Source organism: Pseudochaenichthys georgianus, chromosome 1 (assembly GCF_902827115.2).
Source record: "Pseudochaenichthys georgianus chromosome 1, fPseGeo1.2, whole genome shotgun sequence".
Classification (NCBI taxonomy): domain Eukaryota; kingdom Metazoa; phylum Chordata; class Actinopteri; order Perciformes; family Channichthyidae; genus Pseudochaenichthys; species Pseudochaenichthys georgianus.
In genome coordinates, this window is record NC_047503.1 from 10,565,569 (window position 1) to 10,592,495 (window position 26,927).

General features: G+C 41.9%; 1 protein-coding gene across 1 annotated transcript in view; it reads right to left on the reverse strand.

The window, feature by feature from the left end:
* Window positions 1–26,927, reverse strand: part of LOC117454368 (calcium-binding protein 5-like) — a 62,129-nt gene that overhangs the window by 10,465 nt on the left and 24,737 nt on the right. The window contains exons 3-5 of the mRNA XM_034093587.1: window positions 17,450–17,671; window positions 14,249–14,279; window positions 5,798–5,932 (exon numbers count right to left, since the gene is read on the reverse strand). Coding sequence (XP_033949478.1) covers window positions 5,798–5,932; window positions 14,249–14,279; window positions 17,450–17,671 — 388 coding nt within the window. The remainder of the gene's footprint in view (window positions 1–5,797; window positions 5,933–14,248; window positions 14,280–17,449; window positions 17,672–26,927) is intronic.

The window sequence follows — 26,927 nt, forward strand, 5'->3', positions numbered from 1 at the left end:
TAGTTTGAATGATCCATAATTGACAGAAGCTTGTGTTTACACTGACCTGTTACTCATATATTAATGTCTTTGTAACTTCAGTAAACCACGACCTCACTCATTTCTTTCATTCATCACGGTTCAGTAAACTAAGTGATACATAGTTGAATCATTATAATAACGTAGGATTGCAACTCTTTGAAACTGTAGGTGGCTCTTAAAAGAGCCGTTGTGTTTGGGTGTGCTGGTCTCAGGTCAGTTTAAGCCCTCTCTCGCGGATGCGGCGGGCCAGCTGGAGGTCCTTGGGCATGATAGTGACCCTCTTTGCTTGGTTCATCTTACTGGGGGGGCAGCTACATGGATGTCGGTGCAGTCCACAGTCATTGTGCAGTTGAAGGCAGAATGGATGAAGGCAGAATGAATGTATTATTGACTCCGAATGAAGCACAACTTCATGTCATACAATACATTGACTTTATTTGTAATTGTGTGAAAACATATGAGCATAATGATTAGCAAGCAGGACCTGCAGGAACAGAGCACGGTGATGGATGGAGCTGGGAAGAGAGAAGAATAAAGAAAACATATCAACTTCATTTTCGGATATTAAAAATTCAATTTCAAAACAAGTTGCCGCTCCTACAGTTTTCTAGTGTGTAAAGATGATTTCACTTGACCTATGCACAATATCACACTCAATACATGTGTGTCTCTGGGGGGTGCATTGTGCCTTTGATGTATATAAATAATATACCATAACCAAATACTATTACGTACAGTGGAAATCAGGTTGCCAGAGCAGGTCAGTGTGCATGTTCCTCAGGGTCTCAGCAGTTACAGGTGAGGGAAAGGAAATAAAAGAGAAAAAGGTCAGTAACAACACTTTAAAGTAACACAACAGTAACACTTTGAATAATTATCCCTTCTAATAATTTTCTCTCAGTAATCACTCAACTACTGTCTTTCCAACAAACAGATTGACTCACCCTTACTGTCATCACAATGAAACACGTCCAGAAGAATCTGTCATGCAAAGCTCCCTGCCTGCCTTCGACTCTCCCTGACTGCTTCCATAGCACCCGGTGGATGGCGCAGTAGGCTACTCTTCAAATGTTTCACGAAATACTTACCATCTACTCTTACTCTTACTTCATGTAATAAAATAATAACTTCATGGTAAGGCTACTAAAAATGATAAGGCTAAGTAATGTAATGCTAACTAACGTGCTCGCTACTCGTCGCTACTAGCTAGGTAGCTAACTTGACTATATGTTCCATGCACAACATGTGTATTACCTGATATGTTTGGTCCAACGACTCCTGGTCCTTTCATCAGACGGGAATCGATAGAACGAGCAAGTGGTTTGATCACGTATGTGATTACAACCTGGTACAAAGCACACATGCATCTTGTAAAAGTGAATTTATTTTTAGCAATCTCTTATTTATTGGAGGGAATAAATCGGTTATGAGATCTTCTTCTTCGCTTTAATTACGAGTCGCAACCACTTGGAGCATTATCGCCTGTGACATCACTTACGCGAGCCAGAATGGGATTTGGGATTTGTAGTCTTTGTAGTCGCGTATTTTTCATAGTCTTATATTTCAACAGTTTTACGACAAAATGTGACTTTTTTGACATGGAACTTATTGTTTAAGATTGACAAACATCATATGTGTAGTTCGTGGCACAATTCAAACGGGATCAAAAGATACGTGTTCTCTCTCCATTGAATTCAATGTTAATTTTTCGCTTCCGGGGTCCCATGGGCCGGAAGTAGATGGGCGTGACTTCGCCTCTCTATAAGCGAGCTTAAAACCATAACTGAGGATCTTGGGTAATCGCTCGAAATGCCTACGTCTGTTTCCGGTTATTTTTATTTTGAAATTCAGTTCCTGACGGATGCCAAAAAAGCCAGAGATTATGGAATTAAACCAATAAATAAAAGCAAGGATAATTGAGTGTTATTGGTGAGTAAATAACAGTGTGTTATTTTGAAAAGAATAATAAATTAGAAGGAAAACAAGATTTAAAAAATACAGATTTCAGTATCCTGAGGCTCTGAGCCCCATTTATTTTCCTCACAGACGGCAACAAAAGTCAGAAATTATACGATTTCAAATAAAAGCAATAACTGTGGCTTGATATTGAGTAAGAACATGTTTTTATGAACCACACAGCTTCCGGTCTTCCTCGACCCGACCGGAGAAAAAGACGTGCTGCAGGCAGTAGAAATACATTGCTTTTAAAATCGTGCTGTGCAACACAAAAAAAAGGGGCAAATCGTGTTGGTGAACACGAATCAATAGATTAAAAATCGTGTTGGTGAACACGAAATGCCGTGAGACTGGGTTGGATTAGGTGAGATTATGTATCCTAAGAAAGAAACCTCTTCTGTGTGGAACTCACATTTCTCTGCCTTGACATATAGCTGATTCTCAAGCAGTTTCTGCAAAACCTGGCGGACATGGTTAACATGAGATTTAGTGTCTGGGGAGAAAATCAAAATATCATCAAGACACATGAATACCGAAACATTCAAAAATTCCCGCAAAACCTCATTCACAAAAGCTTGAAACACAGCCGATGCATTGCATAGTCCAAAAGACATTACTAGGTACTCATAGTGACCACTGAGTATTGAATCCTGTCTTCCACTCATCCCCCTTTTTTATTCTAACCAAGTGATATGCATTTCTTAAATCTAACTTGGTAAGTTTGAAGCAGTTCAAAGCAGATGACATGAGTGGTTGAGGATAGCGGGTTTTCACCGTAATGTCATTTAGTGGACTGTAGTCTATGCAAGGTCTCAGAGACCCGTCTTTCTTTCCCATGAAGAAAAACCCTGCAAGGTCAATGTTAGGATTGTGTGTCTTTAGCCATGGAAATCCCAAAATAATCGGGTGCTGAGCAGACTAAAAAATATGAAACTGCATACTCTCTGTATGGTCCTTATTCATAGTGATCTGAACAGGCTCAGTGCAGTGTGTAACTGTAAACAACAGACGGCCGTCTAAGGCACTGGCGTTAATAGGGCGGGATAGCGGAACAGTCTTTATCTTTAGCTGTTTGACTATGCTCCAGTCCATAAGACTTTCGTCAGCCCCTGAGTCTATTAACACACCCCGGTCTATGGCCTGATTGTTTATAAAAATGTTTACCTGAGAAACAGGTCGAGGAGACAAGTCAGTGGAAAACTTGCTTACCAGCGCCCTCCTTTTGACTGGTAAGCTCGATCTTTTCCCGGACATGAAGAGAGTTGGTGATCCAGTTCACCACAGTAGAAACAGCAGCCCTCCCGTAAACGGCGCTGTCTCTCCTCCCGAGTAAGCCTGGTTAACTGGAAGCGCTGTCCTCCGACGGTCCAATACCACGGGCTGGAAATCCTCACCCGGCGGAGCGACCCTCCGAGAATAATCCTGGGAACTGGGAAGAACGTCACGGGTGCGTCGGCGTTCTCTCTCTCTTTCCCGAAGACGGTTGTCGATCCGGATGGCCACAGCGATGAGAGATTCCAGATCCCGGGGCACCTCCAGTGGAGCCAGCTGGTCCTTTATTGGCTCTGAAAGTCCAGTCATGAAAGCGTCACGACGAGCTGGAACATTCCACCCGCTGTCCGCTGCCGCTGTGCGAAACTCGATTGCATAATAAACCACCTGACGGTTGAGCTGGCGCATCTGAAGCAGGTGACGAGTGGTCAAAAATGTGACTCATAGTGTTTATGAAATCGGCCAATGAGTAACATAACTCGGTGTCTCTAGACCATTCTGCAGTAGCCCAGGCTGCAGCTCTTCCCGTTAAGTGAGACACGATAAATGCCACTTTACCATGGTCTGATGGAAAGGCTCCTGGGTGGTGTTGGAAATGCAAATCGCACTGTACCAAAAAGGCTCTGCAGTTCATAGAGTCTCCGGAAAATCTCTCCGGAAGGGCCAGCCGTAAAGATGAAGAAACAGCCTGGTTTGGGTTGACTGTGTCAGCAGGATTCTTGACAAGGAAACCCCCAGCTGTGGATGACGTCACCGGAGGAGCAGTCTGTTGGTGAGTGAATAATTGAGTCATCTGTGCAGTCAGCTGTTGTATCTGCGTAGAGATGACTTCCTGAAACTCTGCCTGGCGTCCTCCCAGCTCTTTTATTCCCTGATTGGCTATGCCCAGCTGTTCCTCGTGATGATAAATCTTCACGCCTTGTGCTGACAGGGCGGCAGGAAGCATTCTTGGGTCGGCTGGGTCCATAATGGTTAGTTCGTTCTGTTACGAACTCAGAAACTCAGAGTATTGGACCCAATTGCACGACCCAGTAAACAGAGGTAACGTATTTGTAAGATACTTTATTTTCCAATTGATGAACAAAATAAACACTTTCTAATCTCTAGATGAGATGACAAAAAGTGAACAAAAGAACATCGCTCACGTAGTGAGGAACAAAAAGCATCATGGTATCAAAGAGAGCATAGATCCGACCTAGGCATGAGACAAGACGAACTGACAGAACACTGGGAGACTGGGGAATTTAAACACACAACAACAAGACACAGGTGGAAATAATCAGGGGAGGGGCTGGTGCTGATGAGCACGGGAGACACACAAGAGGAGGATAATCAGGAAACCTGGAATGACAGGTAAATGGTGAGTGACAAAAGAACCATAAAACAACATAGACATGAAACTCTTTTAACATTTCTGCCGGTGCACAACATCGCTGAAGAGGGTGTAGGATGACAGTCAAGAGGTGTAGCTGCCTTACTGTATGTGCGCGTGCATTCAGGTAGGCTCGCCCTCATTGGCCGGCTACGTTTATACAACTTCAGTGTGTGAATCCTTGCGTATCATTGATGAGAGTAGTACCCATAGAGTCCAGTAGAGGGCTCTGCCTGTGCTTATAGACCTAGGGTTACAATATGTAACCCCCCGTTTCTTGCTTTATAAATGGTATTCATTCACGCTACATTAGATACCGTTCTGGAATGCAATGTACTGTTATACTGCGTTTCTGTACAATATTAAAGGTTTCTATAGCCGTGACCTCAAAATGATGGTACTTTTCTAAGTAGATTTGTGGCATAACAGTTACGGCACCTAAAGGGCACACTTTTGTAGAAAAAAAACAAAAAATAACGCTTATTCATACCGTTGTTTTAAGTATATGTTGCATTGATCTCAGTCAGTGACCAAAGTGATAGGTTTAACTTATAACTTATAACTTTTATTTTAATTGCAGCTTGTTTAGGGAGTTATAGTTTGTGCTTAAAGGTCCTATGTCATGGCTATTTCTACTGATCATAATTCCATTGTTGAGGTATACTAGAATAGATTTATATTGTGCAATTTTCCAAACTCACATTGGTTTCTCATACAGCATCTCTGTATAGTATGTGTATTCACTCTCTGTCCTAAACGGCTTGTTGGAGCTCCTGCACCCCCACCTCCCTGTGAGCCCACTGTGCTCTGATTGGTCAGCTCGCCCACTCTGTTCTGATGAGTCTACCACTATGGTCTACCACCGTTACAGCGGAACATCAGTGATTATGTGTTACAATGGCGTTAGCAACCAGAAAATGACACCAGTAAGGACAAACAGATGAGAATGCTGCGTGGGGTCTGGGTGTTGGCGGGACGTTGCGCGGCTCGCTGCGGCGAGGAGCGGACAGTGTGAGCTGGGATCATTTCCTGCTTGTTATGTGGGGTCTGTGAGACAGCGAGACATCGCGAATGGACACGGGAAGGGGGGGATGCTGAAGGGGCTGCAGCACCCCCATCTGCGAGGCTCCACTAGCATTTTGTGTTTATTTTTACATCTGTGCATGCAGGACTTACAGATCTGCTGGCTGAGTTCGATCAGTTCCATCTCTGTCGGCATGTATCCCATAGTCCTCATGCATTCGCCGAGGTCCTTACAGCTGATGAAGCCGTCCTTGTCTTTGTCAAACTCCCTGAATGCCTCACGCAGTTCTGCAGGGAAAATACAATGGAGAAGAGTGAATGAGTGCTAGACAAACACTGCGATTCTAAGGGTATACTCACACGAGTTAGGATCCCATGTTAAAGCTCGCTATGTGTAGAATTGTAGTGATTGTCGCAATTCATGATGGTTACATTTTGCAGAAACAAATTGACAATGGTGGTGATAATTTGTTCAGTCTCTATATATGCTGCTTTAATAGTTATTGAATGACACTGTTGTAGGAGTGCAATGCTAATATCTTAATTACTGTTTTAACTGCACTAGTACTAAATGGAAACCATACACACCTTCCCATAGGATTTTGCGACAACCTGGCCCCCAAATCTGTATAAATCATGCCTAACTACTTATCATTTGTACTGAATACATAATAACTAAGAAGACTTTTGGGTTCCACTTTATATTAAGGTATACAAATTAACCATCAACTAGTTGTTAATTAACATGCATATTAACAGTATATTGGCTCTTTATTAGTCATTATAAAACACTTATTAATGCCTTATTCCTACATGACCATATTCTACAAGTAATAAGCCTTTAGTTGAGTTTTTCCTCAATAACCCTCTAATTAGTGCTTATTTATTGCAAGTAAGGAAGTTGTTATACATTAGTTTTGATCTTAATATGCTCTGCTCAATATGGGCCTAATAAGGCAGTAGTAACACAAGAACAGTAATTATCCCTTAATAACACTTAACAAATATGATCTGCTCTTATGTAACAATACATGAAAGTATAAGTGACTGTTAATTGTGTCTAAATAACTCATGTTCTTATGTATACAATTTGGTATTTATCCATAAGAACATGTTCCCTATTTTAAAGTGAAGTCTTGTTCATAACCAATAAGCTAGTAGTTTGACTCTAATTAGGTATTTATACATAAGAACATGTTCTCTATTTTAAAGTGAAGTCTTGTTCATAACCAATAAGCTAGTAGTTTGACTCTAATTGACCTGAACAGGTTCCCTATTCTAAAGTTGCCTCCTCTTCACATTAAGTAAATACATTATAGCACACTACTACTGAAATTAACCTCAACAGTACATGAACAAAGTAGGCACACGTTGAAATATCTGTTTTATTAATGAACCACTAAAGAGAGGTTCAGAGACATACATGTACCAAAACATGTCAAGTTTCTTGAAGGCTGAGAACACATATGCAGCCTGTACTTTTTTAATAAAAACTCATTTTTAACAGAGTTTATGTATTTGTGATCATACTGTGTGACCTGCGTGTACGTACTTACACAATAGGTGTACTGTTCTCTCTATGTGTTGTACTGTCTCAGTGTCAACATAGATTAAACTCCAGCCAAACTCTTTTGAAAAGCCAGGGAATAAGCAGCCATGCTCCTTTATTGACTTATTTACAGTCCACTGACATTCAAACGGAGTGAAAACTATGAAAACAGAAGGTACAAGGCACTTAATGATCTCATACATGCAAGTGTAACATACACAGATTAACACATAGGACCGCTAAGTGTAAACAAGGTATATATAGCTAATGCTAGCTGTGCAATAAGCATGTATACAGGCTAGTAGCCTATGGCTAACGCTAGCATTGAGAACGCATTTTCTCATTGTGTTTTAATATCTCCAAATGTCATTACATAAACACAATACATGTTACTAATCCTTACAGTGTAAGTGTAAGGCGTACATTACGTATTATCTCTTTGATTTACACACGGCATCTATTGCACGTCTGTCCGTCCTGGGAGAGGGATCCCTCCTCTGTTGCTCTCCCTGAGGTTTCTCCCATGTTCCCCTTTAAACTGTGGGTTTTTCTCCGGAAGTTTTTCCTTGTACGATGTGAGGGTCTAAGGACAGAGGGTGTCGTATTGTCATACTGATATTCTGTACAAACTGTGAAGTCCACTGAGACAAATGTAACATTTGTGATATTGGGCTATATAAATAAACATTGATTGATTGATTGATTGATTGATTGATTGATTGATTGATTGATTGATTGATTGACCCTTTTACTCTTCAGGTTGCATAGGGAAAATTAGTAGCAGTCTACTCATGGATGTCTACTGCCATGCTATTCAGTTCACTTTCTCCTACTTCCTGTACCCGGTTTCCTGTCTAACCTTCATTACATTACATTGCATTTAGCTGACGCTTTTATCCAAAGCGACTTACAATAAGTACATTCGACCAGGAAGACACAAACTTGAAGAAAACAGAATCATATAAGTACATCAGGTTTCATAGAGCCAAACATTTCAAGTGCTACTCAACTGGCTTTAGATAAGCCAGTCCTTTATTAGTATATAAGTGCTCTGTTAGCAGTTCTTTGTTAGTAATTCTATCGCTCGAAGTGGAGTCGAAAGAGATGAGTTTTCAGTCTGCGCCGGAAGGTGTGTAAGCTATCTGCTGTCCTGATTTCAATGGGGAGCTCATTCCACCATTTTGGAGCCAGGATAGCAAACCCACGTGTTTTTGCTGATGGGAACTTGGGTCCCCCTCGCAGCAAGGGTGCAGCGAGTCGTTTGGCTGATGCAGAGCGGAGTGCACGTGCTGGGGTGTACGGTTTAACCATGTCCTGGATGTAGGAAGGGCCAGATCCATTCACAGCATGGTACGCAAGTACCAGTGTCTTGATGTGAATTCTAGCAGTTACCGGAAGCCAGTGAAGAGAGCGGAGGAGCGGTGTGGTGTGGGAAAATGTAGGAAGGTTGAAGACCAGACGAGCCGCTGCATTCTGGATGAGCTGCAGAGGTCGGATGGCACATGCAGGTAGACCAGCCAGGAGGGAGTTGCAGTAGTCTAGGCGTGACGAGAGCCTGGACCAGAACCTGCGTGGCTTTCTGGGTCAGCTGGGGACGTATCTTCCTGATGTTGTAAAGCGTGTATCTGCAGCAGCGGGTTGTAGCAGCGATGTTTGCGGTGAAGGACAGGTTGTTATCTAGGGTCACACCCAGATTCCTTGCAGTCTGAGTCGGGGAAACAACAGAGGTGCCGATGTTGATTGTCAGGTCAAGAGTGGGACAATCTTTTCCCGGAAGGAAAAGCAGTTCAGTCTTGTCAAGGTTGAGCTTGAGGTGATGAGCAGACATCCACTGAGAGATGTCAGCTAGATAAGCAGAGATGTGTGCGACGACCTGGGTCTCTGAGCGGGGAAAGGACATAATTAATTGGGTGTCGTCAGCGTAGCAGTGGTATGAAAAACCATGCGGGCTAATGACAGATCCCAGCGAGTTTGTGTACAGGGAGAAGAGGAGGGGACCAAGAACAGAGCCCTGAGGGACCCCTGTAGTTAATTGACAAGGGTCGGACTCGGACCCTCTCCAAGTTACCCTGTAGGTGCAGTCTGTGAGGTATGAGGTGAGGAGGGAAAGTGCAGAGCCTGAAACTCCAAGTTTTTGGAGAGTGTGAAGGAGGATCTGATGGTTCACCGTGTCGAATGCAGCAGACAGGTCCAACAGGATGATGACAGAGGAGAGGGATGCTGCTTTGGCCGTGTGCAGTTCCTCAGTGACAGCAATGAGAGCAGTTTCTGTGGAGTGACCTGCCTTGGAACCAGACTGGTGCGGATCCAGAAGGTTGTTCTGATGGAGATAACAGGAGAGTTGTTTAAAGACAGCGCGTTCAAGTGTTTTAGACAGGAACGGGAGGAGAGAGACAGGCCTGTAGTTTATAACATCAGACGGGTTGAGAGTGGGTTTCTTTGGGAGAGGGTTTACTCTTGCCTCCTTGAGACTGTTTGGAAAGTGACCAGAAGTTAGAGAAGTATTGATGAAATGGGTGAGAAACGGTAGAATATCAGGAGCGATAGTCTGAAGGAGGTTTGAGGGGATAGGGTCCAGAGGACAGGTGGTAGGGCGGGCAGAGGTAATGAGGGTAAGAACCTCACTTGGCGAGAGAGGGGAAAAGGAGGTTAGTGTGTGGGTGAAAGGAGGGTCTGGTGACCCAGCGGTGAGTAAAGGTGAATCAGAAAAAGAAGAGCGAATATCATCAACCTTTTTTTCAAAGTGGTTAACAAAGTAGCTTGACAGAAGGGAGGAAGGGGAAGGGGCTTTGGGAGGGTCCAAGAGGGTGGAGAAGATGGAAAATAGTTTTTTGGGATTGGAATAGGAAGATTGGATCTTATCTTGAAAGAAAGTGCTTTTTGCCTGAGAGATCGAAGCAGAGAAAGAGGATAGGAGAGCCTGATAGGTTAGGAGGTCGTCATGGTGTTTGGATTTCCACCATTTCCGCTCTGCTGCCCGAAGGATGGTTCTATTAGCACACAGTGCGTCATTTAGCCAGGGAGCAGGAGGGGACTGACGAGCCTGCCGAGATGTGAGAGGACAGAGAGAGTCCAGAGAGGATGAGAGAGTAGAGAGGAGAGTTTCTGCAGCAGAGTTTGGAGGCAGAAGTTGGAACGAGTCAGAGGAAGGGAGGGCTGAGAGCACCGAGGAGGCAAAGGTAGAGGGAGAGAGGGAACGAAGGTTACGGCGGACAGGTGCAGGATGAGAAGAGATTAGTTTGTTATGTTTGGAAAGGGGTAGAGAGAATGAAATGAAGAAGTGATCGGTTGTGTGGAGCGGGTTTACAGAGAGGTTAGAAGTAGCGCAGTTCCTTGAGAATATGAGATCAAGGACTTTGCCAGCTTTATGAGTTGGTGGGGATGGAGACAGTGAGAAAGCAAAGGCGGTTAACAGAGATGTTAGTTAGTCTATCTTCCCTGTCTGGAGGTTGAAGTCTCTGAGAAGTACAGTGGGAGAGTCAGTTTCAGGGATGTGTGAGAGGAGATTATCTAATTCCTCCAAGAAGTCCCCCAAGGCGCCTGGTGGACGGTAGAGAACAACAATGGTTAATTGTATAGGATGGGTTACTGTGACGGCATGGAATTCAAATGTGGAAGGAGTGAAGTTAGGTAGCTTGAAGAGGGAAAAGCTCCATTTGAGAGAGAGCAGGAGACCAGTGCCACCTCCTCTGCCAGTGGGTCTGGGTGTATGGGAGAAGGAATATGCTGTGGAGAGAGCTGCTGTAATCCAGGTCTCAGTGAGAGCAAGGAAATCCAGGGTCTGCAGGGAGGCGTAGCCAGAAATGAAGTCAGCCTTAGGAACTGCTGACTGGCAGTTCCACAGGCCACCTGAAACTAGATGTTGGATCTCAGTGGAGCATGTGGGATAGACGAGAGCAGGGCGGTTATAGCGATTAGGAGATACACGGGGCCAGTGATAATTGCGAGAAGACACATGAACAGGAATGGAGAAAATACACATGAATATAGCCTGAGGGGCTGAAAAACTAAATAAAACACCAGCGATACTTAGCTCTAGTGATGTTACGTATCGCGCCGAGGCTTCGGAGCGTGTGTCGAGTAATCCCCGAAGCTTTTTGTGAAGCATGTATCGAGGCTTGTATCGTTTTGGGCCAGTGACGTCACCGATGACAAACGAAGCCTCGCTGCCTGTCGATACCACGTGACTGCTTCACGAAGCGATTCAGATCGGTTGAATCGTTGAACCACAACGCTCATAATACCCATGGATGTATAATAAGAACCATATTACCCCTCCTGTACCCGGGCCCGGTGACATGATGGAATCAAGAGAGCTCAGACCCTCACTCATATAGAGGTCGGAACATGTCCTAACTATAAATAGATACAAGCATAAATAAATGTAGGAATAAAAACATCAATAAATACAGGAATACATATGTTGCAGTGTTTTCAGGGTGCTTTAGTGTGTGTGCTGTGGCTCAGCTGGAAAGCAGTTGACTCATGACCGCAGGGTCCCTGGTTCAACGACTGAACAACACGTATTTTTTATTGTTTATAAAAGCTACACCTACATGAGATAATGTAGTTAATAAATGTATTCTTTGAGGTTTAGCCTTTCTCAGGCTACAACATGATTACGTTTACGAATATTATTAAGGAATACAAATCCCTCTTTGCAATGTTTAGCAGCCTCCTTAGGCTTTTCAATCACAATCATTAAACTGTAATACATACAATATTGTTAACATGAAAATATGATTTTATGTTCGTTGTTTAGAGTTAAGTTAGGCTTTACTCATTGGGAACTCGGTATGAGATACAGCACACTGTTGAGATGTCCAATCTGCCTGTTTTACACACTTTGACCAACAGGGGGGCTTGTGTTCAGATGAAGCCCATGATGAAGCCTCATGAGATGAACCCTTTTGCGAACCAATTGGCTGGAAAGCTTCAAAGCTTCATAAGGCTTCATCTCGCCATCACTACTTAGCTCAATCTGAGTAGGATTTGCCTCCTCTATGCCACCCTCGTGACTCCCGCAGGCAGTGATGTACCTGAACGCGTTCAATGAACGATCGTTCATGAACGCGTTCATATTTTGGGCGAACGTGAACTGAACGTACTGTATTTCCGCTAGATGAACGTACTTGAGAACGCGTTCATTCTCAGCGCTGTATAACGGCGTTCAAAAGTGCGTTCATTCTCAGCACTGTATTATAACGGCGTTCAAAAGTGTGCCAGATTTCATATGCCTTTCAGCCGAAAACCCAGTTAAAACACACAGTAAACAGGCTTCAAAATAATGCGGAAAACCACCCAATCTGGCAACAGCAAGCTGCCTGTGACGCGTACGCGCCTGTCACCCCTGGCTGTCGCACTAAAATATAAATATACTAAATATATCAGACTCCTCACAACAAACAATGTGGAACCGCGGAACCGGCGAGCATTGAATGAATGAATGAATTAGTATGGACGAAGCCGAGAGCAGCTGCAGCAGCACTCGCTCAGAGTGAGACTCTACGGCGTCGGCGTATGAGCATTTAAAAGAGTTTTACGTTAAAGTCAGTAGCCTACTAACTCAGACGGAAAAATTCAAACGTTTGCCTGTAAACTGTGTCCGCCCGGTTTGAAAAAGCAAGTCCGTACATCGACAACAAACCTTAAACGGCACATTGAGAATAAGCACACGACTAGCCTTTCACGGTATGTGCGAGTGGCGAATAAAAAAGAGAGCCAAAACAGATCCACTACCAGCCAAATACCATTAACATCGTACAGGAGACAAATAATAGCTCGCAGCAACATATTGAAAAAATAACTATAAACTATAAATTAGTTCGTTTTTGAAACCATGAACTTTAGTTCAACATTTAGAATTATGAACTATGAACTGAACTAGTTCATTTTAAAATGTGTGACCTGTGAACTGAACTAGTTCATGTAGAAAGTGAACTTTCCCAACACTGCCCGCAGGACTCCAATGTCTTCGTCTGTCTGACGCTCCAGGAAAGAGCTACCTAAAATGGACGCCTGATTGCTGAGTTCTCACAGCTGTGGGGCCACGCCCCTCTAATTAGTTAACTCTCTAGAGCTGATGGGCGACAGCAGAGTGTCCCTGCCTATATTGTAATGCAGGGTTGAGTGACCCACTGAGACCTGTGTAACAGGTTCACGTGAGCAGATCTGAGATTTAAAATCTCTCAAAAGCGCCGCTTTAGCTACAATAACTACAGAATAATTACAGAGTAGAATCAATGAAACAGAGACATCTATTTAAACAAGAATATAACTTACAGTGGTTGCTGCGTCAATAGGTAGTGTCGTCACCCGGTCTAGATGCACACTTCAGTACCTTCCAGTACCTTCAGTACACATTTTACAAATATATAAATGTGCAAATATGAAACATACAGGTCAATATCACCTTGCTATTGGTAGCTGAACTGTCAATACCCCAAAACATATTCTTAGATATAAATATCCAATTTTTAGTTATTTACACTTATAGTTTCATGTCTTGTTACATAAGAATAGATCATATTTGTTAAGTGTTATTATGGGAGAATTACTATTATTGTGGTACTACCTTATTAGGCCCATATTGAGCAGAGCATATTAAGACCAAAACTCATGTACAACAACTTCCTTACTTGCAAAAAATAAGCACTAATTAGAGGGTTATTGAGTATCTTGAGAATATGGTCATGTAGAATAAGGCATTAATAAGTGTTTTATAATGACTAATAAAGGGCCAATATACTGCTAATATGCATGTTAATGAACAACTAGTTGATGGTTAATTTGTGTACCTTAATATAAAGTGCTACCGACCTTTGTTATAGTAGCGTTATTAGTAAGTGCTACCATGCTCCTTTCTTTCACGCTGTTTAAAATTCGATCTTCTCCAAAGTCAGGAAATCGTAGGGCAAAGTCAGGAAAGTCTAAATGGTACTCTTTACAGTAAAGCACTTTTTTCAGATTCAAACAGAGGGTTTCAGGATTAAAAGGAAGAAGACAGGAGTCAGGGAGAGAAAGAGCTATGATTTGATTACACTTTTGATATCTACCTTCCATTTCCTCTGGTCGTAGATCTCTGTCCTGCAGTGGGGCGGATAGAAGAATAGACCCACACAAAGAGAGAAATGGACAGCCAGTCAGGTCAAACACAAACTTTCATTCTGTGATCAGGCACATTTTCACAATGACATAAAATGCTAGAACAAATTAAGTGCTTAGGTTCTAGTGGTTCCATTGCTCCTGTAAACATGTTTATTCCCTGTTCCTAAACAGAGATTCAATTGCTGGATTATTTGGGTTTTGATCTGACTGACCCTTATAACCTTATTAGTTGATCTGCCACAAAAGCTTGTGTCCAATCTCATGGCAGACGCCTTTAGCTTATGCATGCTCCACAACAAGCATTTCAAACGCATCATGGAAAACCCTATCCCTTCACAAACATACAGGAAAATGCATACACATACATATTCACAATACATGCATGCAAACTCATAAAAGGCTTTGTATATTGATACAATTATGAGGAACCCAAAAAACCAAGACCTAATTTGGAGCCTAAACTTCCTAGTACTGAGTTAAAACAGTAACAGGTAGCTACAGCCACATACCAATAAATCATTTACAGTGTATTTGATTTTGGCTTCACCCTGTTTTGCATAGCCAAAAGTTGATGCATGGATATATTTGTTCATGCTGTGACATCATCAACAGGAATGATATGGGCCGGGATTAGAGGATACAGGGGAGAGAACAGTGGCAGGGAGATTACAGCTGTAAATTGTATTACAATTCACGAAGGCTTATCGGTTTTTCATTTTCCTATCTTCCAATGATTTTTTCATCTGCATGTGTCATCTGCTGTTCGACCAGTACCCTATTAACAAACACGTACACACCTGCACACCGTGTACCGATTTGTCTTTTTGGCTGAACATTTGTTACTGTCAGTTCAGGCAAATTCAGGCAAAGAGGCGGTGAGGAAAATGTTTTTCTTGCTACCATCTGTGTTTCTTTTCTACTTTTATTCCCAAACAACACTCTGATTGCTCTCAAAAACAAAAAACAGCAACCCAGCATTAACAAAACGTATTGAAGCAAAGACATGTTGGAGTTACAATTTCCTAAAGTAAAGATTCAAGTAATTCTCCCATGTCGCAAAAACAAGGTACCACTTACACCAAATGAATAGTTAAACGGTGTTTGTACAAACAAGAAGGGATTATTACTGCGCTCATTGCTGCCATTTTAGAGTACAAAGGGGATTATGGGGGATTGACAAATAGTAAATGCTATTACTCTCACTATATCCACAAAAGTGACACTAATCTGTGTTCTCTGTCAAGAATCCCATTTCCCAACCAATAAGAAGAAGTTGTCCCACAAGTTTAGATGATGTAGCTGATCATTTTCATCAAGAAAAAAACAGGGAAGAAAATAATATAATATGGAGGAGAGAATAGACATGTGGGCAGCAAGGATCGTCTGTTCTGCTGAGCCGGTTGGAGGCTTTGCTGTCAACACTTTTTACACTACAACATTTGGAATCGCAGAGTGGTGCTATACCACTTGGTTGTCTGCAACAAATCTTTCTGATGCGTCTTTGAAAATATAGAGCGAATGCCAATTTATCGGTGCTTTTGTCTACAAGTGGACAATCGGATACATTTGTTTGGTATTGTTTGGTTACATAGAACAGCTGGTTAGCTATCGGCTCAGTGTTTTACATGGTCATCATTTTAGTTTAGCATGTTAACAGCTAGCTAATTAGCACTTAACACAAAGTTCAGCTAAGATTGATTGGATGTTTGAGTTTTTGTAGGTACTTTTTTATTTTTGGTAGCTATTTTGATCATTCATTTATAATCCAATTCACTCACCTTTTAACTCAAGTTTTGGTGTCCTTACACCTTAAAATAATTACTTTCTCCTATCGACTCAGCCAAAGGTCTTCTAATACCTCAGAAGCCTATAGCTCAGTAAAGCTGTGATCAGTGACTACACTATCATCCTAATGGCTCTTTTCAATTAGCGCTGCTAGCTGTTCTGTGGGGAAATTACTCTGTTATTGATCTCTGCCATGCCCCCCCATCTCTACAGAAGACATGCAAGGCACACATTTTATCTTTAGCACTGTTTGAAAATGAATAATCTTAATTATAATCTAGACCAATTGGGAGGCCAGTTTCTTAGTCATTATAGTACAATCGGCCCCCTTTTTACAACATACTTCTACTATAGGATATACAGTATGTGCAAGAAATCCGTCACACAATTGCACAACAATGGATATATATATTTTTTTTTTTAAATAATTTTGCAAACATATTATAAAATAGTTTAAGGTTAGATATAGTTATAACAATGAACCTTTCCTAGTGTATTACTATTTTACTGGTATACTTGAAAGCCATGTTTGCATGATTATGTGATCATTATTTTGGAATATTATAATATAATGGATATTTCTGACGGTAGTACATGCCTTTAGAACAAATAACTATTTATTCTGATACATTGTATTCAGTCAAATAAATATCTCCTTCAGAAATGTTTATCATATTTATAACTAAAAACCATACAAATATTAAGTTCTGCATAAATCACATTCAAAGCAGGGTAACCTTTTTTACGGACTTTATCCAGAGCGTAAATTCGATGGATATGGTGTAACCTTCTGTATATCTATAATGAAAATCATTGATTTTATTCTGGTAGGAAGTCATTTAGCACTCTTAAACTTGTTCCACAGATATAAAAGGAATCGTATCTTTTCAAATTAAACCTAGTAGCCCCGCCCCCTAAAAACAAAAAGGCACATTGCTGCCTTCAAAGAGCTGTAAATCAAATGACTATAACAGCTCTTCTAGCACAATCACACAACCTCCTGTGAAATATTGTGATATGAAGGTATATAGGATTGATGAGGTCGGGGGTTGACATTGTAATTGGTGGAGATGGGATAGGCTGGAACTTCACCTTCACTTGTACTTAGACACCACTGAGAAAATGGATGGATGAAGAGATGTATGGGCTATGATTATTCCATAGTGTGTGTGTGTGTGTGTGTGTGTGTGTGTGTGTGTGTGTGTGTGTGTGTGTGTGTGTGTGTGTGTGTGTGTGTGTGTGTGTGTGTGTGTGTATGTGTGTGTGTGTGTGTGTGTGTGTGTGTGTGTGTGTGTGTGTGTGTGTGTGTGTGTGTGTGTGTGTGTGTGTGTGTGTGTGTGTGTGTGTGAGAATGCTATACATACAATCTGGCTCTGTGCAAAGCTCTGTCTGAGGAAGATACAAGCAGGCCCCACTAGGTGGTGCAGCATGTTGCAGTTCTGAACCAGCGCGCACAGGGGCTCGTCGAAGTCCCGCTCGCTCGCTCCTTCATCTTCGTCATCAGTGTCAAGCTCACCTGCACCCCCCATGCCCCCCAGCATGGCGGCAGCCAACGGGGCGCCGCTTCGTTCTACAGACGACTCCCCCTTAGAGGAGGGGAACGAACCGAATTAGGATCCAGACAACGTTGCGACTTAAATTCCGTCTCTTGCAATTCACAAGACCATTCGTCTTGTGCTTTTTAGAATATAGATTTATAAGAACCAACATTTGTTGAAATGGTCGTAAGATGTTGTTTACAGTTCAACTTTAGCTGGGGAATTGTCAATCTTTAGGGTTCGGGACTAACTTTCACAAATGATCAGGCTTACAAATCATTTATCTTCATAAGTCAAACGTACTTTGATAAATCGGTGTCTCTTAGCTTAAAGGAATGAAATCAACCCTTACCTTCTTTCTTTTACCGTTCTTTTTAGAAGCCTTGTTTATGTTTCCCATCTCCCCGCCCTCTTCTTCCTGTCCTCCCTTACTCCTGTCCCTACACGTCTCCCCTGTACCTTTGCCTCTTTTCCTCTTCCTGTCTTTCTCTGTTCAATTGTCACATAAAAGTCCAAAATCCATACTCAATCCAATGCGTTCCATGGGGCAACGTCTTCCACGCCCAGTGAGGCAAATACTTTACCAATACTCTTGGAAGCGAATGAGGATCCCTCAGTGCACCTTCTACCATTCAAGATCCTATTGGTCAAAATGAGAGGCAAGGTATAGGCATATGATGTCGCGCTAAATCCTAAAGTCCTATAGGAGGATGGAGGCTGGAGGCTGTCATGATGAGATTTGAGACGTGGTGTAGTGTGATATTATGGAAAAGCAGCAGGACGCTGGAGATTGACTGAGGGTAGGGTTCGAGAGCCGGGTCATATCGGGGCTGAACGACCTGCTGCTGCCAGATTCTGGCTGACTGGATCATTTTGTTTCTCCCTTTCTATCTCTTTCTCACATACACACACTGTTTCTATCTGTCGGCCCCCGGCCATGAGTGATCTCTTGATTTTAGACCAATTTAATCTAATCCGCCCCACCCACCTCCCACTCTCTGCCTCCCAAAACATCAAAAAGACTAGCAGAAATCAGTGTGTGTTTATGTGTGTGTGTGTGTGTGTGTGTGTGTGTGTGTGTGTGTGTGTGTGTGTGTGTGTGTGTGTGTGTGTGTGTGTGTGTGTGTGTGTGTGTGTGTGTGTGTGTGTGTGTGTGTGGGGGTGTGTGTGTGTGTGTGTGTGTGTGTGTGTGTGTGTGTGTGTGTGTGTGTGTGTGTGTGTGTGTGTGTGTGTGTGTGTGAGAGAGTGAGAGTGAGAGAGAGAGAGAGAGAAAGGGGGAGGGGATTGTAGATTTATGGATGGAGAGTTGGCTGCCTGTTTAATCCCTGGTATTTCAGATTAGAAGGAAAGAGTTATGTTGACAGGCCATGGCAATACGAGCTTCAATTGGGAGCAATAGAAGATTATTTATTTTTGTTTTGTAAGTACAGAGACCCTGAAAAACAGTGAGCTGATGGAAGTGGAAATGAACAAGTAACGTGAAGGAAGTACCTTTTATTCATTAGTCTATCTGCATTTTTTGTATTTATGGTGCCTCTACCTTATGGCCTGTTTGAAAATATTATTTTCATTTGAAACTCGCAATTTAGTTTAATTCTCTGAAAGTGGGAAATTAACAAGAGAAAAAAACACAGATTTACAATAAAAAAGAAACAAGAGCATATTATTTGAGATTACAGCACGATTTGACTTTTTACTCTGTTATAGAAGAAAACTTAAGCAAACACCAGTGCTATGAAGTTTTTTTACTGTCCACTTCATTATATATATATCTGACAGCTCTAGTTAGTTGTTGCTTTGCAGAGTAGATTTTACATTTAAAGGCTGTTACACACGGAGCCGATTATCGGCGTCGATAGATGTCGGGCCATTGATGAGCGTCGTGTCGCCCTACTCAGATTGGTGTGTACTGCACCGTCGTGTCTTTTCGGCCGTGCCGACGCCGATTCGCCGTCGGCCAAGGAAATCACTCTTATTGGCTGTTAAGTTTAGCGAATCAGTGCATGAGAAGCGAAACGGATGTGAGGGACTCAAACTAACTATTAAGAAGGCAATTCTGAGATTTCATTTAACTCCAGCTCTCGACACAGGTTCGGGAAAGCCCCATGAGCTTCTCGTTGTAGAGTGAAAATGGAACGCACACGCTATTTGTTGTTTGTTTACATCACGCACTCTGTTCTTCTTCTCTCGGTTATCACGCAGTCTGTCTTCCGGTTGTTGCCTCTTTTGAATGACGAATACACACTATCGACGCCTGCTGGTAAGGAGAGTTATTGCCACTCACACATGTGCACACGTGCAACTTGGCCTTCGGCTGAAGTCGTTGCAGTGTGTTCCAGTGCGAAACATGGCCAAGACGCAGGAGACGTGAGGCGACGTTCCGTCGGGACGTGTTCTTTGGTGTCAGTTTGGTGTGTAAGAGGCTTAAAGTCACTATATGTAGGGATGTTTTTCGGCACACGTCAAATTAATTTAACTGCATAGGTTTTTGTAGGTGGAAACATTTTAGAATTCCCTGGTGCAGTATTATGATTTGAGCTCATTTAGGGTTAGGGATTTTGGGTATTGGACGTTTTAAACTGGTATTGGCCGATGGTCTCATTACTACTACAGGGCAACTCTTGACTTGTCAGACAGTCAAGAGTTGGGGAATTCACAACGGATTGATTATCCCAGTAGTGAAAGGTAGCGGTGTGGATCACTGTCCATAATATTTCCAATATTAATGAAACTATCAAAAGTGATATCTCATGGCCCAATTCCTATGTGTTGTACTTACAGTCACACCATTTTAAGTCACTCTCACAGCTGAATGAAACACACTTCAGTAAGGTTTAGCCTGTCATTACAGCAGCAAGCTGAGGGACCAATCAGGGCCTGCTGTGACCTTTCAGAACCATAGTTCTTTCGGAAGAGCCACCCTGAGTCTATGGAGATGAATCAAACTGAGCTTCTTTGGTGGCATTTCCTTTTTTATTTATTTAAAGGAACCCTGAAGAGTCTGAACATACTTAACTACCATTTCTGAAACTTGAAAAGGGTATATCTGATCCTGAATACAATGTAACATTTACATTATTATGTAATACCGTCTGTATGAGTCACAGTGAATATAATTTTGTACGGAGCGTGTTTCATGATGAACATATAATGGCTAATTGGTTAGATAAATGTGGATTTCCTCTTGTTAAAATCATATCTAGAACAATATTTTTCTATATTTTTGTATTGTATGTTTTTAGATTTGTTTGTTCTTGATTTATTTTGTTCTTGAATAGATTATTCCCTACTTTTCAATAATAATTCCTTAACCTATTTCATGAATCATATTTTCCCAAAAACAAACTCTTAACTTAACCCTTAGATGCACAAGTGACTGGACCCTACACTCTTCCATAAGTGGGTCTAAAAGGACCTGTATTAGAATAATATGTGTTTTTATGACATGTTTAGTCATTTTGGTTAAGAAAAATCACTTGTATAATATTTAGTATTGTATTTTGGTTCACATTAGATATATTTTATATTTAATTTTACACAATTTGACATTTTTTTTACATTTTGCAAAAAAAAATGTTGAGCATATTGTCCCAAAAATCTCCGCTATTCTGAGACCCTCACAGTATTCCAGTCCCTTTTCAAGACTCATCTCTTCTCCTCTTGTCTACTCATAGCCCCCCCCCCCCCATCAATCCATGCCGGTTGATCAAGTTTGATAGTCCTATACCCCCCACCCTAACCTTCCCTTATATTGTAAAGCGATTTTGAGTCCTTGAAAAGCCCTATACAAATAATGTATTATTATTATTATTATTATTATTATTATTATTATTATTATTATTATTATTATTATTATTATTATACTGACGGGTATCAGATATTGCTGTGTAAAATAATCTTCCTAAGAGGTGTCACTTGTGATGTCGTATGTGTGGTCTACAGTGAATGTATTCCTGATAGCCACAGGTGATAAGAATCAAAGTTTCCCATAGGATCCCATAGAAAATGCATGCGGGTAATTTTTGACCCACTTATGGAAGCTTGGGGTAGTACAAAAACTAGAGAATGCAATTCCTGAATAAATTGCTAGTGGGAATGCTTTATGCTGAAAATCTGACGCTAAACTGCTATGCTGAAATGTAATGTGTAAGAAGAAAGTGAAGAATTTAGATTGAAATGATAAATGAACACAGGGGGCTTGAATGTGTGATGAGAGAAGAAAAGAAAGTAAAAAGGCTTGGAAAAGCAGCAGAATATTTGAACTGCAAACTTTTGCACTAACTTGATGGTGAATGATCTGTCGCCATGCCAACGGCATTTGATGACATCCCATAATGCGCTTAGATGCGTTGATGGCTGCATCGTTACCAAACCTGTGAAGTTTTGGGCTGTTTGGAGTATTTGAACTGAAGTTGTGAGAAAACCATGTTTCATGGTGAGCATTGTGTTGCCATGGCAACAGCATTTGAAGAAATCTCAAAACTGTCCCGTAGATGTCTTCACGGCTGGACTGTTAGCACACGTGAAGTTTGAGCACTTTTTGAACATTTTCATAGGAGTTATAGCGACATCATGTTTTATGGCGAGGGACTGTGTTTCCATGGAAACGGCATATGGTGAGATCTCAGATTTGGCGTAGAGCTGTTGAGGCATGGACCGGTGATATACAAGTTGGAATGCTGTTAACCCACTAAACTACAATTTCTTAAAATGTAAATTTAAAAATGTGAATGGCATGATATCCAAAACATGTTTTTTGAGGAATAGCAGGAATATGAAATGATAAAAAAATGTAATTACAAAGATACTTCAAGAAAACCACCTCACCGGGTCCAAAAAGACCCACTTATGCATCTAAGGGTTGGTGGAGTAGGTACATTTGAGAAATCAGCTCGAGATATACTTTTTGTTATATTCCATGGAATGCTCTTAACATCTCGATAGCAATGAATATCTTACAGTAATTGCTTTGACAAAAAATCCATAAAAAAATGTCATCTGTGGAAGCCGTAGTACTGTAAAAAGCACGACCAATCATTTTAGCCGGCCCGGCTAAAATAACTGGATGGCCTACCTGCCTGTCAGCCTTCCATCTGTGCACAAACTTATCTCGTGCCCTCATTGGTCATGTGCGCGTTCGTGTGTGTTGGAGGAGGGGCTCTGTAAGGAAGTGGCAGATTTTTTCCGGTTGTGTATTTTCAAATTATAGCGCACTCGAGCTGGTTTCTCCAAAATTATCTACCCCACTATAATACTTGTCATCTAATGAAGCTTAGCGCAAGTTCAGACAGGAAGACCTAACACTCCGTATTGCGCGTCAGTAGTGATACAAATGCCACTTCAATCTCATTAGTATGCAGAAAAAGTGACAGGTCGCCCCGCCCCTTTTCGACCGGAAGTCCCGCCTTATTTGACCGGAAGTCCCACCTTTTTATTTTATTTTGAAACCAGAAGTCCCGCCTCGTTCGACCGGAAGTCCCGCCTCGTTCGACCGGATGTCCCGCCCCCGCTTCCGGCGGATGTCCCGCCCCCGCTTCCGGCGGATGTCCCGCCCCCGCTTCCGGTTTTCAAAATAAAAAAAATAAAAAAATTAAAATTAAAAAAATGAGAAAAATAAAATGCCGTTGTTTTCAATCAATTAATATGCCTAGGATATATGTCCCGCCTCCTTACCACTTCCTGTGTGGTTAATCCTGTATACAGTATCGAATGTAACTTACAAATACTTGCAAATAACATGAAATTAATCCCAAAAGTAAGGCATCTTAAAAACATATATTTAAACCTCTCTGTTTTTGCAAACAGGACATGACAGGACATGAGGGGAGAGAACATATGGTGGAGGAGGGGGAACACACACACACACACACACACACACACACACACACACACACACACACTTTCCCCGCCCCTCACCCTCTCCCTCTGTCTAAATAAAAAGCCATTGTCTTTAGTCACTCTTAAATATTTTTCAAGTCGAGAGAAAATGGCCAAGAGACGTCTTGATATGAATTTAATCAGCGAGACACCGGTGACAACTTACAGCCATCCGTTGGGTGCTCCAGTCAAGAAACGAATGCAGTTTGTATGCCGGGTTCAGACGCCTACAGCCGAAGAACTTCACGAAGAATGGATTCTAAAAAATGGCGATGTTTGGGGTTATATATTCAACTATATGGCTAATGAACTGCATTTCTACAATCTGAAGAATGGAGAAACGTATGGACCCCGTAGTGTTAAAGCGACACTGACCTCAACAGATTGGGCTGTGTTAACTCTGGTGTCTTCCCGAGATCTACAAGCAACCATTGTATCGGAAGAAGTAGTGCATCAAGAAACCATCGTGGAACCAGAGGTGTACAAGATATTTGCAAAGAAAAACAAAGAAACACAAACAGCATGCGAGATTAAAGAAGAGCCTGCATCCTTACCCCTCAATGTGGAGGAAGAAGAAGGAGATATTCCCACACAACCAGAGGGGAGAAGAGTCCTGACAGGCACCGTCTGGGAAACTAAAAGCGGACCCTCTGGGCGTTGGTATTACCGCTCAAGCCGTTTGGTGACGTTGGGTAAGGACCCCTCTGATGATTTTGTTTTGGAGTAGTTTAATTCTACCTGTGGGGTATTTCAAACGTCCTTGAGGGTGCCTCTGACTGCATGGCTGGAAATGATTGATGGAAAAGCTACAAAGCTTAAAGAACTTTTTAAACAAAGTCAGACATCGATGGACATTATACTGGTGAAAAAGACCCTCACGTTTGCAGAGGACTCCGCCCCCCAGTCAACATAACAAGTCCCACCCACCTCAGCAGATCATTTAAAAAGTAAGGACCCCGTAAGGACATTTTTAGAGAGCAGAAACCATGGATCTGAGAAAAACCACGATCTGCAGCCTGGATCAAACGCCTACAGGACCGCCATCCTCACCAACATTTTGGACACCAGATCTGGACAGCGCTATGGCTGACATTGATATCACGGGGTGGCTGGATATGCCTCAACCTCCACCCGAGTCTCCAGAGGAATCAACAACAGTAGGCATTGATATGCCATGCTCTACTTGTGCTCCCAAGGGTGGTGCTACAGAACGTATTAGGACATCGGCATTCCTGAACACGGTAAAAGCGGTTGTAGTTCATCTGTTGGATAGAGTCGTGTACCTTTACAGAAAGGAAACATGTAACGGATGTCAAGTCGATCACCCCAGTCAGAGGCAGCACGAGTGTTTATTCCCTACCGATGAATACTATTTGGATCGACACTATGATGAAGTGGTAAAGAGACTGTGGACCGTTCGTTTCATTCCAGCCATTCGGGACGCTCTGCACCAGAACCACCTTCATGTGTCGGAGAGGAGAGTCTTTGGAGCTACCGAGGCGATTCTGCACAACCTCAGAAACACCAGACTCTTTGAGGCTAAAATCGAGAAACTATACGAACAGCTGGTAGAGAACGACGAAACCCAAATGAAGATTACAAGAGCAGCTTGGGCCTTCTGGCAGCATTAGGAAGAGTTTTTATTTTATTTTGATACTTTTTCGTTAAAGTATGTTTTATTTTTGATCTGTTTTTATATTTTACTTCTTTTGTAACATGTTTTTCTATACATGGGTGTGACATATCAATAAAATGCATTGTAAGAAAAACTGTCGTACTCATTACCTCATCGGGGCTGTAACAGGAAACATGTCTGAGAAACGTGTTATGCATAGGGTGTATTACAATCCATCTAATCCAGGGAGTTTAGGAGGTGTGGATAAACTCCATAGAGCTGTACAGAATGAAATGGGTAAACAAATAAATGTAGAGAAAGTCAAAGAATATTTGTCTGAGCAGGACGCATATACTTTGCATAAACCGGCAAGGGTGCATTTTGCAAGAAACAGAGTTTTCGTACTCAGACCGCTGCAACAATTTCAAGCAGATCTCTGTGATATGCAGTCGCTGTCCGAATATAATGATGGCTTTAATTATTTGTTAACAGTCGTAGATGTGTTTTCGAAAAAAGCCTATGCTCAAGCATTAAAGAAAAAGACGGGTATAGAGGTTACCAAAGCTTTTGATACAGTTTTAACACACAGCGAGATCCCTAAAAAATTACAAACAGACGCGGGGAAAGAATTCTTTAATAAAGTTTTTCAAAACTTGTTGAAGAAAAGAGGTATTGCACATTATACAACAGCCAGTGACATGAAGGCATGTGTGATAGAAAGATTTAACCGTACGCTGAAAACTAGAATGTGGAGGTATTTTACAGCTAAAAACACTCATAGATATATAGACATCTTACCCGAACTAATTGAAAGTTACAATAATAGTTATCACCGGAGTATTAAAATGACACCAATGCAGGTGACAAAGGAAAATGCGGCTCAAGTGTTTCGGAACCTGTATAACCCCTCTAGCCAACGTAAAAAAGCTGCTGTCAGAATGAACTTTAAGGAGGGCGAGCTTGTAAGGATATCCAAATTGAGAGGGGTATTTGATAAAAAATATGAGCAGAGTTATACTGACGAACTATTTACGGTGTCTGAAGGCTTACCTCGGCAGCCACCTGTTTACAAGCTCAAAGATTATGATGGAGAAGAGATCAATGGGACTTTTTATGAGAAAGAGTTACAAAAAGTGAAGATAACCAATGACAAGGCTTTTCAAGTCGAGAAAATTCTAAAAAGGCGTGTGGTGAGGGGGAAAAAACAAATGTTTGTATCTTGGCATAATTGGCCCGAAAAGTTCAACAGCTGGGTTGATGCAGGCGAAATCAAAGAAGTATAAAAGCATACGGAATCAGCGCTCAGTCCTTCAGTACAGCCATGGAGATAAATGAAGGGTTCTACATTACGCTGCCGTCCAATGCTAGCATAGAGGTATTTCAAAACAATACAAGCTCTAGTTATCAAGTGAACCTGGCACAACCTTTACACTTAGATGGTTCGTGGCAGGTCGCCCTGACAGAAATATCATACCCGCACACCTGGTATAACTTACCTAAGGAAGCAGCATGGTTTGAGTGGTTTAAGAAATCAAAACCCCCCGATATGACCCCGAATAGCAAGTTAAGGCTTCATATGTTTAGAGCTGGTTACTATAATAGCATAACTCAGCTCATGGAGGAACTAGGGTCCTGCTTCAAAAAAATTGACTCTGATGTCAGTTTATACTATAATCCGATTCACAGGAAAATCGAATTTCTAGGAGGGGCCCAGTATCGTTTCCGCTTTCCAAAACCCCTCTCTTACATGCTTGGAATACAATCAGACCAGTGGCTCAAATTTGATGATAAATCAGCAGCCTACCCCGCAGA